This window comes from Anarrhichthys ocellatus, unplaced genomic scaffold (assembly GCF_004355925.1).
Source record: "Anarrhichthys ocellatus isolate YVR2014 unplaced genomic scaffold, GSC_Weel_1.0 scaffold57, whole genome shotgun sequence".
Lineage (NCBI taxonomy): Eukaryota > Metazoa > Chordata > Actinopteri > Perciformes > Anarhichadidae > Anarrhichthys > Anarrhichthys ocellatus.
Window position 1 is genome coordinate 183,195 of NW_022280087.1, and position 14,064 is coordinate 197,258.

At 46.6% G+C, this 14,064-nt stretch overlaps 1 protein-coding gene across 12 annotated transcripts in view; it reads left to right on the forward strand.

The window, feature by feature from the left end:
* Positions 1–14,064, forward strand: part of macf1a (microtubule actin crosslinking factor 1a) — a 118,558-nt gene that overhangs the window by 60,371 nt on the left and 44,123 nt on the right. For all 12 annotated transcript variants that reach the window (XM_031871323.1, XM_031871335.1, XM_031871325.1 and 9 more), the window contains 8 exons: positions 614–813; positions 1,316–1,543; positions 1,642–1,918; positions 2,235–2,833; positions 2,942–3,130; positions 3,220–3,426; positions 5,065–5,382; positions 5,495–5,677. In XM_031871323.1, coding sequence (XP_031727183.1) covers positions 614–813; positions 1,316–1,543; positions 1,642–1,918; positions 2,235–2,833; positions 2,942–3,130; positions 3,220–3,426; positions 5,065–5,382; positions 5,495–5,677 — 2,201 coding nt within the window. The remainder of the gene's footprint in view (positions 1–613; positions 814–1,315; positions 1,544–1,641; positions 1,919–2,234; positions 2,834–2,941; positions 3,131–3,219; positions 3,427–5,064; positions 5,383–5,494; positions 5,678–14,064) is intronic.

Consider the following 14,064-nt stretch of genomic DNA (forward strand, 5'->3'; position numbering starts at 1 on the left):
CCAGGGAGAGAGTGGGAAGTGTTCCAGCTATTTGTTCACTCGCATACTTGATATTTTTACTAGGGCCTCCTATGAGGTAACCAAGATAGAAATATTTAATATGAAATCGAAGAAGGGGGCCTTCATATTTCATATTTTATAATGCCTTTTCAGAGCCACGTGGACTGAATGCGCGCACACACCTACACACACACACACAAGCACTGAAGGATGCTCAGAACATGAGTTGGAGAGACAGAGAGGAGTAGGAGGAGGGACAAAGGACAAAGATTGTTTTGTTAGATTTTTTCCACTGTGCTGTAATAGGACTTTAAAGGTGCATTGTGTAATACTTGGCCACATGCTCCAAACAAATACGTGGCACAGAATGGACGCTACAGCGACTCACTGTCGCCTCCTTTGGTACAAGTGGTATTACAAGACGGGACGGGTCGGACACATTGCACCTTTTAATGTTGGACAACTTCAAAAGAAAAGGAAGGACACGAGACGTTAACTTGTAACAATGAATACGCTTCATGACGACCTGCTTCCAAAAACATATACACGCATTCATCAACATTTTGCGTTTCCCCCACTCACCAATACACCTCTATTGGTCATATTCCTCCAGACTCCCGCTGGCAGACAGCCAATCAGACCGCGGCCCAGAGGCAGACGGAGCTGGAGACGTGTGCCGACAGGCTGGGCAGCTTTGCCTCGGCGGCGGCCCAGCTGGGCCCGTGGCTGAGGGAGAAGGAGCTGATGATGAGCGTGCTGGGGCCGCTGAGCATCGACCCCAACATGCTCAACACGCAGAAACAACAAGCACAGGTATGTGAGCGGAGACAGACGCTACAGAAAATCCATCATGAGGAGAAATACATGAAAAGAAAACCATAGAATAATGAAAACAGCTACTATGTATTAATAGTTTCTTGCACTGTAAATACAAATATCTACACTTTCCATTAATTTATTAGATCATATGTCTCTTATTTTGACACTTAAATCCACTTAAGTCATGGAGGCAAGCTGACTATGAGGATAACAACGTATTTTAAGGCTTGGCATATTTAAGACAACATGGTACAATTTCAATTCCAAATCACATTATAATATTTAAGATATTCCATTATGCTGTGTTCGCACCAAACGCATCGCAACCTTTTTCAAGCAACTACATTACATACAAAGTCAATGCAACGAAGTGATTGGATATTTCACTTTGCGTTTGGTGTGAATGCAGCATTAGTCTGTCAATGCAATTCTATTTTTTTTTAATGAAACCCGATATTTAAGTTCCTGATTAACCGAATAATCTTCTTTCTTCAAGTTCATGCTGCGAGAGTTCGAGACCAGGCGGCCACAGTTTGAGCAGCTGACCCAGTCCGCCGAGGGGATCCTCTCCCAGACCGACGACTCTGCTCAGGACCCCAAGGACCTGGCGGAGGTGCGATCCGAGCTGGGCTCTATCACCCAGCAGTGGGAGGACCTCACAAACCGACTGACCCAGAGATCGAACCACATCGACCAGGCCCAAGGAACCAGCGGGCAGTACCAGGTGAGTCTACTGTAGTCTAGATTGGTTGTATGTCGTCGCGTTAAACCGTCACCATGACGGTGTCATCTTCTAACCCTCCTCTTCCTCCTCTGGCTCAGGCCTTGCTCCGAGAGCTCTCCTCCAGCGTTTCTGCTCTGGCTGAGAGGCTGGACGGTCAGGCCTCGCTCAGCGCCCAACCCGAGGCGCTGAAACGGCGCCTACAGGAAACCGGAGAGATCCGCTCGGAGCTGGAGAGACGGCGCACCGAGCTGGCCGAGGCCGAGCGGCTCTGCAGCGAGCTGAGCACCATCGTGGCCGAACCATACCTGAAGGAAGAGCTGAGTAAACGACTGGAGAGTGTCAGCGGGCCGCTGAAGAACTTGGAGGAGCGCGCAGGTTTGTGGACTTTATGTGGTTGATGTATAGTAAGTGTGCAAAATGAGGGCTCTGGTATATTTGTGCTTGATTTATATGCCAATAGTGTTTTCTCCAGAGAGATGATGGTTCACCTTGATGAATTAAGGTTTGATGTAGTCGAACAATATTCCGTTTCAAATGTAATCCCTGTAATGGGAATATTGTTTGGATTACAAGTACACAACGAGCAAGTCCGCTGAGATAAATATTACACAAACTCCCTAAGTCCTATTTGTTTGAACTAGTTTTTCAGTGTTTACGTTTGTAATCCCTCATGCTTTTCTCTCTCTTCTAGCCGACGGCCTGTCTCAGCTCCAGGCCGCCCTGTCGTCCACCCAGCAATTCCAGCAGATGTTTGAGGAGTTACGCTCCTGGCTCGACAAGCGGGCCGATCCCAGAGAGTCCCCAAGCGACTCTCTGCCCTGTCAGCCGGAGGCCATCCGCTCCCTGCTCGCGCAGACAGACGACCTCCAGCGCGCGGTCGCCAGCCAGCGAGGTTCCTACGAGCTGATTCAAGCCGAGGGGGCGTCGCTGCTCGCCACCCTCCCCGCGGGCGGAGACGAGCGGTCCGCCCTGCAGTCCCGCCTTGCCGCCCTGAAGCAGGACTGGGAGGGGCTGAACCAGGGGATCTCGGAGCGAGAGAGCAGGTTGAAGACCACGCTGAGCAAAGCGGAAGCCTACCAGCAGCTCAAGGCCGAGCTCATACCGTGGTTAGCGGAGTGCGACCAGAAAGACGGGGAGATCCAGCCATCGCTGAACTCTGCGGCCCTGGACGAAGCCTTGCAGAAGGCCCGGGGTCTGGCACTGGACCTCGAAAGACGACAACCTCTTCTCCAGACCTTCAATACTGCAGCAGATCAGCTGCTGGAACAATGCTGCATCGGGGAGGAGGAGGTATGCAGTTTTCAGACTTTCTACTCTCAGTAAATATTTTTTATATTATTTTTATGCTTGTGGAATTATATGTATATATTTTTTAAAAACCTAACTGGTTTTCTGCAGGTACGAGATGAGAAGGCCCAGCTGAACCGCAGAGTGGACGGACTGGGCGAGACGCTCCACAACCGCACCTCCCAGCTGGAGGAGCTAGCGGGCCGCCTGAAGGAGTTTGAAGAGGGCCGGCAGGCTGCAGAGAGGAGACTGGAAGCCGCCAAGCACCAGATTGAAGTCCAGGAGGCTCTGGGACCACAGGTGCTGTAAAACATTGTCCTCGTGTCACTTTTATTGTACTTTCAAAAAAGAAGTCGATGGCAATTCATGTTTACCTCTCTCCCCTTCAGGCATGCAGTGCTAAGAGCCTGGAGCGGCTGAGAAGTCAACAGGAGAGTCTGAGGTCCCTGCAGCCTCAGGTGGTCTACCTCAGAGACCTGGCACAGGGGCTGGTACAGGACGCCCCCCAGACGCTGGGAGGCAGCACCAAGGGGGCACAGAGGCTTCAGGAGCAGGCCAGAGACACAGAGAGAGAGTATGATGGCGTAACTGACAAGGTGAGGAGCATTTTTCTATTTACTGTTGGAAAGTACTGCAGGGGTCCTTCCAAAGGTCCGTACTGTTGCATGCAGTGTGCATTCAACAGGGACATACTACGACTTGACCTTTGACCCTCCCGCTTATATAAAGGGCTTCAGGAATGAGTCCAAAAAACATGAAATGCTTTTTTTGTACATCCAGTTTCCTCGTCTCAAAGTCGATGGGTATTTTAATGGCTTTTTGGTTTGACGCCTAAAATAAGGTCTGTGGTGAACACAAGCTGAAGAGATTTCAACGTTTTGTTCTCCAATGTAAAACACCCCTCTCACCAATCTTGACGCTTTTAAGTGTCTTAAAGAAGATTCTCTTGCTGAAGTATCACTTATTTTCTGCAATAATTTAACAGAAAAAATCCCATTGGCTGTTGGTCGAGGGTTGACTTAAAAGCAATACGTCATCCCTGCATCTCTCTACGTCCAGCAGCCTCTGTCGATGAGCTGCCATCAGGCTGTCAAATGTCTGCGCACTCTAGGCGGCACAGTCGATGTGGCGCGGCACAGTCGATGTGGCACGTCCTCTGCTGCGCAATGGATTGTGGGTCAGAATAGTCAGAAAAGTATGCCGGCTTGCATACTGCAAAATGCACCGGCTGCAGAAGGACATCTTAGTTTTTTTTTGTCATTTGACACACAAAATATTTTTTCTGGCATACTAAATAGTGTGGTAAGGTTGGACACTTTAAAACAAAATCAAAAAAAAGAGTAAATGCTGAAGGCTGTTTGGCCACATGTTCTTAGGGGCTCAGCAGACAAGTGTCGTAGAGCTGAGGGAACGCAGAACAACCGTAGCTGACAGAAGCTACGGTTGACAGAAGCTTTCAGCCATTTGAGTTACAGTCGTCATATATGGTCATTGTGGACGTTCAACACTTTATCACAGTTTGAAATGTAAACCAGAGCTTTGTGAATTCAGCACCCACAGCGCCGCATCTATTTTCTGCAATCCAGCTCCGAGATATTCCATTTAAGGTTACAACCATCACAGGAACTGTCACTTTCACTGTCTATAAAAACTACTGGACGACTCATTCACTGAGATGTTTCTGTTTCTTTTTTTTTAAATATTGATTGGATGTTGTTGCTGCAGAGATGATGCAGATCACCCTCCTCTTAGACAATGCTTCTACTGTCTCTTTCTTGCACATTAGACCATCTTTTTCTGCTTGCTGTTGTGTTGCAGCATCTTCTGATTGGTCACACGTTACTCTGTTCCGGTGATTTGCTCTGTTCACACAGGCTCCTCTGTGTTTGATTAGTTGACCACTGTCCTCCTTTCATTCTAAATGTCTGCTTTCTTTGGCCACTCGACAACCGTGACTTGACGTGTGACATATTGCGACTTCATTCAACAAAAATGTTTCCTAAAAAAAGTGAAAAGTGGACCTGCTCAGTCATGATTTCAGATTTGATACCTTTGTTTTTCTTAAAGTTTTTTTCTTTTCGATTCGGTCCGACACCTTGAATAAAAATGATTCGACGCCTTTCAGCTGGAAAGCAGAGGTTTCATTTTGTGAATTCTTTTGATGCACTTTATGATGATGCACACATTTAACTTGGCTTTTCCCTCCACCTCTCTCGCTCTCTTTCCTCTGTCAGATCGAGCATTGCTGCTCCTCCCTGGAGTCCCGGCTGCAGGGCGTCGGCGAGGTTCAGTCCCACGTACGCGACGTGTTCTCGCGCATCGCAGACCTCGATGACGAGCTGGACTCCCTCAGCCCCGTCGGACGCGACGCGGACTCCCTGGCCTCTCAGGCCGACGCCCTGAAGGGCTTCCTGTCCCGTCTGGCCGACCTCAGGGCGGAGCTGGACGGTCACACGTCGGACTGCACCACCATGCTGCGGCGGGAAGGCTCCTCCCCCGACCTCCTGGCTCTCAGGAGGGAGTCGGAGGCTCTGAGCCGCCAGGCGGGCAAGGTGAGGGTGGAGGAAGACGATGATGATGGCGGTGGCATCATTCATGTGATGTAAAAGTTAAATCAGTTTCATCTCGTTACGAGTTCCTTTATTTCTGTACTTTGTTCTCCAGCTGAGCGAGCGCGGCCAGGCCAGGTTGGACCAGATCGAGGATGCGGCTGAGAGGGTCCGGGAGTTCTACAGGCTGGTGGGCGAGCTGCAAGGCCTACTGGGAAGGGCTGAAGACGGGCTGAACTCTCAGGGCATGGTCGGCACAGAGGTGGAGATGATCAAACAGCAGCTGCAGGAGTTTAAGGTAGGGTGGACTTCTTCTTGCTGGTTATTTATACGGGTGTGAATGTGGTGCATATGGATATGAGTGTGTGAAGCGGCAGTATGTCAATGAGGTCCCGTAGAAGAAGATATCACTGTGCGTTCGTTGATGGTCAGAGAATCTGATTGAAATCTGAAGTCCCTCTTTCCGAATGATTCCGATTGGATTGGTTTTCCTGTGGTATGTTCTGCAGCACACATGTGAGTAGTGTGTACGAGTACACGTGTGTTCTCATTGGCTGAGGCAGCCATAATATCCGCTTCATTGTGACATGAGTCTCTAACTGAATTGAGGGGGTGAAAAGGTTGTACGTGCTTGTGTGCACATTCTCCTCTTTTCCCATCATGCCACTGAATGTTACTTGCTCAGATGAACAGAAAACTCTCAGTGTAACATGTGTTCTCTGTGTGTGCGTCCTGAATAGTTGCATTCAATATTTGTGATGTGTCTACCATCCTCTTCTCTTGCTCATAACTCTAGAGACCATGAGGTAATTGTGTGTGTGTGTGTGTGTGTGTGTGTGTGTGTGTGTGTGTGAGAGAGAGAGATATATATTAAGTTGTCCTCTTCTTTTAAAGCAGCAAAGTGGACGTAAACACATCAGTGCTAGAAAGGCCATGTTTACGGACTCATCTGAACATAAATATAATTGCATGTATTGTTATGCTTCACATAAATTCCGTCTTGTGATATTTAAGCATGAAGATTTAAACGGCTGTAGATTGTTTCCCCATGTAGACGTGCATCGTAGCCGACCTCAGGAATGCGCTTTGCTGGCACCTCCATTGTATTTCATTGCTGGCTTTACGGGCACAGACCTCTCTTTCAGTCTTGACTACTGTCATTAAAGAGCCATGATGTAACATCCTGTCCACTTTAGAAAACCAATCCCCACGCACAACCGGCACACCAGAAGGTCCTGTTCTTTCCTTTCAAACGATCGATGAGTCATTTGATAGGACAGCTAATAGTTTACACGCCTTTGAAAAATGTAGCAGGATTCTGCTCGTCCTGTGGACGGTTATCGGCTCCACTGTTGAGATGTGTGGGTGGATCAAAGGATGTGCTGCTTTCCATTCCGTGAGATCATTTTTTCTCCCGGTTCTCTTCAGCCTCATCTCCTTTTTTCCTCTTGTCTTAATTTGATTATTTGGATATTGAGGGAAACCTCTTCATTGCCTTTACATCTCTTTCTTGACCTACTAACCCCTCTGCTTGTTTCTTCTTCATCATTGCAGTCATCTGTTTCTGGTCCCCCCCCGGCGGTGCCTTAATGAGAGCAAGCCGGGTAATTGTGTGGCAGAGAACAAACAGACGAGAGATAAAGAGGTGTTGGAGGGGGGGGGGGGGGGGAGAGAGAGAATATGAAGCAGTATATATATGTGTGTGTATTTTGTCTGGTGGACAGTTCAATGAATCGAGCAGGTTTACAGGTACACTAACAATCTGCTTTAAGAAATATATCAGTCAACACGTTGACATGATTCTAAGGGACAATTCATATGTATTTTCCAGGATATAAACCACTTCATATGGAACAATTGTAATATCAAACCAAAGGAAATCTTTAAGAAGCGGCTTCTTCAGTTTTCTTTCTGATCCCTGCATTGATTTTAGAGTAATTAGCGTTTTGGACAAGAATCCGTGGCATCTTAAATTATTCAATAAATAAACCTAAGAAAACTAGAGGAACCTGAACAGATACAGAGAGATAAAAGGGAATATAACTGGTGGCTTGGCCTGCAGAAAAGAAATAACTATCTTTCTTTAGTAATTCAATAACTCATCAGTGTTGGGAGCAAACTGTTTTTTTGACTGCCGTGAAAATGTTGTTTTTGAAAGCCTAAATGCCAACTAATGAGGATAATATTATTACAATATTTTGTTCGATAAAAACATATATATATTTTTTTTCTTCAATAAACTTTGACTTGAATTGGAAATGTTTGGATCACACGAGTCTGCATTACGAATGAAGCTTCAAAGCTCGAACTATTCACTACATCCTTTCAGTTGAGTTTTATTTTCATGCATGATTAAAAGTTGCAAATAAAAGAATAATAAAAGAAGGCATTACTGAGCCCAGACAGAATAAGATGATATGTAGGTGTTAATCATGTTATCCTTGCACTGATTAACATTTTCCTCCATTAACGCTGTGAAGACTAGCTCACAGAGGAGCGGGCAGACTGTGGGAGGGGTAGAATGTTCAGTAGCGGCTGTCTGCGGAGTATATAGAGCATGGAGAAATGGTCTGTCTCTCTACCTGGGGGGTTAGAGGGATATTTATAGGAGGACAACACAGGGAAGGGGGCATATTGTTGAGAATGATACAGAAAAATACGAGTCAAAGGGAGAGAACGACGGCAGGTCGTCATGGAGAGCAGGATGCTCGGAGAAAGATTAGGAAATAATGGGAAAGAGAGGAGACAGTGAGGGCCTCTGTCCTCTATCTCACCCTTTTGTTACTATATCATTTGTATCTTCTCTCCATATCATAGCACATATGTGCCTCTGTCCTAAAAAAGCTGTGAATATCTCTTTGGTCCACTCTTTGAAACCCCGCCTCCTGTCCTGCTTTGTTTCCACCTCTCTCTACCTTCTACCCCCCCTCTCTCTCTTTTTCTGTAACCGATCCAGCTCGGGCTCATTTTCAAACCTAAACATGTCTGTCTGGCTCCAAAACAGACCAGGCCACCCTCTCTCCTCCCCCCTCCCCCACCAGACCCCATTCCCAATCCAGAGGGATGATGTCATGCCGATGCTTAGAAAGACGAGGGGGCTCGGGACTTGGGGGGGGGGGGGGGTGGGGTGGGGGGGTGTGGGGGGGGGGGGGGTATGGGCGGATGTTAGCCATGGAATAAGGGGTCATGGGAGTGGGAGGTGATGTAGTCAGATTATTGTTTAAACCTTCCAACGGTGATCTCAGAGAATTACTGGATCAACGAGAGAGAGAGGCGGTGAAAGAGTCTTCCTCAGTCTGCTTCTTCTTTATAAGCATTCCTGTCAGAAATAAGCATTAGTTCATAAAACAATACGTATATCTAAATAAAACCTTTTGGGTATAAAACCTCAATTAGTTTTTGGCACCAACCGGAAAGCCTTTCTAATGCTTCTAGTTGAAAGCTGTTTACTTATTCATTTCTTTTCCTGAGTTGAACTATTTTATTTAAAGGGCCACCGTGTCGGATTTGGCAGCAACTAGCGGCGAGGTAGCAGATTGCAACCAACTGAGACGTCGGAGTCCGACCATGCGGCAACCTCCGGTTCTGCCGAGTGAAGCCGATGTGAAAGTGTCTTTAACTTGCATTCTCTCTAGTGTCCACCAGGGGGCGACTCCTCTGATTGTATAGAAGTCTATGACAAAATGACTCTACTTCTCTCGATTTATTACCTCAGTAAACATGAGTTTATGGTCTCAATCTCTAGTTTCAAGTCTTCTTTAATACAGCATGATGTTCATTTAGTACATTATGGTCCATTTAGAGTCAAACAGACCATAAAGCAGAGTATTGCTTTATGGTCTTTATTGCTTGGCTTACTGTGATTGACAGGTCGCTGCCGCTACCAGAGCTGTATCCTGCGTCTCGACGGCACTCTTCCGCATTCCAAATATGGTCTTGTCATATGTGCTACTGTGGAATCTGTTTGTATTTAGGGTTGATCTGCGGGCCGTGGAGAGGTGTGTGTGTGTGTGTGTGTGTGTGTGTGTGCACCCTGCATAACAGGATGCCTCTGATTCCAGTCTTTTTTGGGGTGCAATCTAGAATCTCAGCTGTCTCCTCACCCCACCCTCACACACAAATACACACACACACACATTAAGGTGTGGCATCAACATCCCCCTGCATGCCCCTGGCTCCCTCCGTCCCTAAGCAGCTGACATAGTCTCGGCGTGGGATGAGAACACGCATACACACACGCGTGCTAGTGTTGTAGCAGAGGGGGGCTATGAGGCTCTAAACCCGAAGCTGCAGATGGACATTCCTGTGAAGGGCTGGTTAGTCTGGGTGACAGCAGAACAGGAGGCCCGAGTGTGTCTTCGTGCACACACATTTGTGTAAATCACGACCGCCCGCCTCCTGCTGTCTTCACCCCCCCCCCCCCCTACCTACCTCTCTCACACCTTTCACCTCCTCCTCTCCTATCGTATTATCCTCCGATAGTCTCCACCTCACCATCCCGTAGTCTTCCCTCCTCTGTGAGCCCGTGACTCACTGTCCTTCCCCCCACCGACTGTGTCAGCAGTTATTTAATGATGGGAGTCAAGCAGCGCACTGGTCGTCTCTGGGTCCACGCTGTGCCGCTGGAACGTGTCCTAATTCTCACCTATAGAGCTGCTTACGCATTTAAATCTTAATAATTAGAAGTTAGGAAGACAAAACGACATTTTGGTGGTATAGCTTGTCTAGAAAACACTGTTGCTTATCAAATCATTTTTTTAAACAAACTCATGTAATGTAGCCCACATTGTGTTGAGTCCGAGACGCTCAGCCATATTTCTGCTCAGGTCTGGAAATCATGAATCATTAGAGACGGGGTCACACTGCATGTCCATCTGGTATGTTAATGCACCAGAGTCTAAATGAAAAGGTTTCATCTAAGACACATTTAATGTTGATGAAAACCCGTCAATGTTCCAGCTGCTGTGGTTTTATGGGCCTTCTGCTTCACGGGAATCTGCTCTGCACTTCTCGTACTGAATATGTAGATATGTGTATGAACTTTCTCCGAACCACATGATGAAACTGACCACTAGGACACGTGTGAAACAAAAATAAAAACGGTCGGAGCAAGTTCAGTTTTTTTTACACCGTTCATTCAGACCGTACCGAATGGGGTCCAGGTCGACCCGTTTTCCGCCGTTAGCAGCCATGTTGGCTTCCCTAAGTCAGCGGCAGTCAGGAGAGTTCAGTGTGTCAGAACCCAGTAACCCTCCCATGACTCCCCTGCTAATCCAAGTCCTACGTCATCTGGAACGGCAGCGCTGTTTACTGGCTCTTTGGATATTTCCTGGACTACTTTCTGTCGTTCTGTTGTCTTTCTGTCTGTTAGTGTGTGTGTGTCTCCGTGTGCGTATCTCTGTGTGCATCTAAGTGCATGACCCTTACTGTATTTCTGTCTGCGTGTGTTCATTTAGTGCCTCTAAGGGGCCGATGGGATCACTCTAACATCATTTCTCTAATCATATAAACGGATTTGTCCAACCGAACTTTCCTGTAACCTACTGACACACACACACCTCTTTCTGTTTGTGTCGGTGACTGATCGAGAAAGTGAGTGATTGTTATGACTTGGGCTTCTGGGATTGTGTGTGTGTGTGTGTGTAACATCTTAGCCTTTCCACTCACAGGTTCTGTATTGTTTCAGCTGTTGTGAATTAGAGAGGCATGCCTCTCCCTCTCACTCTCCTTCTTTTCCCCCTTTGCTTCTCTCAGTTCAGTGAAATCCTTTGTACTCTCCGGAGGTGACAAATATTAATAAGACGCATCCAATATGATTTTTATACAACCATTCTATTTTCAGAATACTAAGCCAAATAAATGCATCGTTTAACCTTGAACAAAATAATGTCGTAGGTGAAAAGGAAAAACCAAGATTCTCTTTCTGAACACATTTATGGATGTAGTAGTTTCAAAATAAGACTATTTTATTTTTGTTCATTTTGTATCTGATACCTGATATTATTTCCAATACATATCAGGGAGTTGTATATATGTAGGCTACTAAAAAATACTCATAAATATCATATTAGTGACAGAAAGACTGAGACAAATATATTGTGCATGTATATTTAAACACATTTATTATCTAGAAAATATATTTTGGAATAAACAACTCAACCTTTTATATCGCACAAGTGTCATACCAAGTAACAAACATCTAATAATAAACATGCGGTAAACAAATACTACATATAGTTCATGTTTTCCTCAAGACACAGTTGAGCTCAGCGTTTACAGTGGTAAAGTGGTCTTTTGTCTCTGCTAGGCGCAGCCTGTGGGGAGATAATGTGTCTTGTCGTCTGTGCATGTGTGTCCGTCTGTCTGCAGCTAGTCTCACATACCACAGCACCCATCAGCAGATATTCTTTTATGCTTGTGTATGACTGTACACTCTCGTGGTTGTGGTGATTCACATTTTTCGAAAAAAAAAAATAATAATAATTCATTATCTGTTTTTATACCATCATGGCCTGGTGACTCCCCACTCCTCTTAACCGGTCGGTAGGGGCCACCAGTGATCAACAACTGCTCCAGTAGTATTTCTGGGGATCAGTTGGGCCAAAAACAAAACTTAGGTAGTCTGCTGCAAGCCGGTCTGTCTCATTACCTGATATGTTGTGATCCACTAAGTGTGGGACGATATGAGATAAATAAATCCCCCTTTCTGTTGTCTTTGCTGCCGTCTTTGACTGTAAGGTAGCTGGGAGATTCAATGCTTCTTTGTTTGGGAGGAGAGGGAGACGCAACTGGCGGAGGTCTGCACTCTACTGATTGCACTTTTCTAGTTTTTACTGGTGATGATTGCCTACGTCATGGTTGACCCGTCTGCTGATTTACAGCGACACACAGTATGATACATAATGAATGAAAATGTATAAATAATGAATGCTGAGTTAATACTGACGGAGACCTTTGGAGCTGCATTGGGCTCCAGAGGTGGTGCAAGATTCCCAGTGAGGAGGAGAAGCAGGTGGATGTGTGGGAGGTGGAGGAGCCTCAAAGACAAATGGAAGGGGAGTTTTTGTGTGCGTGCGTACTTGTGTGTATCTGTGTGTGTGTGTGGGAGAGAGGTCAGAGAGAGAGAGTCCTATTTTTACCACACTAAAACTCCCCAAATGGTGTGAACCACCGCGGAGAATTGACCTCCAAAGTGTTAATAATGTGGAAAGTCCTTCCTGCATTAATCGCACATGGACTTTAAACCTCTATCCGTCACATAGACTGCCGGCCCAATGAACACACACACACACACACACACACACACAAAGCTAGACTGCAGGAAGTGTGACGTTTTTTATTTGCCTAAAAGAATGCCTTTTTTTCTTTTCTTTTCTTTTTTTTTATTGAAAAACACACAAGCAGTCGCCCCCCTGCACTGACTCGGTGCAAATCAGCCACAAAATCTGCAAAACTCACCATTATGACCCGCAGTGGTGTGTAGTTGATTGACAGGCGTGTTTATTGAAGTCATCGGGAGATGCATGCTGCGTTTGCTCGGACGTGTGTCTTTGTGTGACTTTGTGTGTGTGTGTGCGCGCGCTGGGTCTAGGTCTTTGTGTCTGTCTCTGCCTCAGGAACAATAAATTCTTTCTCACACACAGACGCACACGCACACACACACAGGCGCAGGTGAAACGCTCTGCTAGTTAATATAAAACTACCCCTGAGAGTTGGAAAGGAGGAGGGTGGATTTAGGAGAGTAAAAAAGCAGAGAGAGAGAGAGCGAGATGGCAGTTACTTTTTTTTCCTGCTGCCAGGTTACCACAGAGGCAGGCGCAGAGTGGGCCGGGTGGAGAGAGAGAGAAGGGAGAAAAACAAGGCTTTGAGGAAGAGAATGACATTAAATGACTGTTTTGAAGAGATGGATTATGGATTTAGTGTGGCTTGGGAAGCGGTGAGAAAATGGAGAGAGACGGAGAAAAGTATATTTTCCCGTCGACAGGTGTTCCCCCAAGAGCAAATAAACCACCCGGAAAAGTCAATAATAGGCACTCCATGCCCTCCACCTGTGTTTGTGTTTGTGGTTGTGGTTTTTCGAGCCTCCCGACACAGACAAAGGCGGTGAGAGCCTTCAACTTCGGCAAAACCACAACGGTGTTTCGCGTGGCTATTTAGAGGACGCTGTGATCCGAAGTCCCACGCACCACCTTAGCAGTAAAGTTTTGCACCACAGTCTGACCCCCCACCTCCCCCAGGGGAAAATTAAACCCCTAATCCTCTTGTCCCCTCACTCCTCTTTCAACACCCTCCCTCCCTCCTCTCTCTGTCCATTTTGTGACTCTTTAACCAGCCGTGACGACCGAGGAACTAATACGAGGAGAAGCAGATCTGCAGAGGAATTGACTAATCAAGTTGAATCTTAAACGGGTCACGGGGGGTCACTGGGCGAGGCAGAGGGAGAATGGGGAGGGTAAAGGGCAAATAAAATGAGCCTAATGTGTTTATCAGTTCCTTTACTCGTTCCCTGCTTTCTGTTCTTCCATCTCTCTTCCGGAATGTGGCCCACATCTGCGAATGCTTGGATTTAAACCTTGTTGTGGTCTGTGTGTATGGGATTGTCGGTTAGCCGTGGGTCACGCGAGAGTTTCTGAGCTCGGTGTGTGTGTGTGTGTGTGTGTGTGTGTGTGTGTGTGTGTGTGTGTG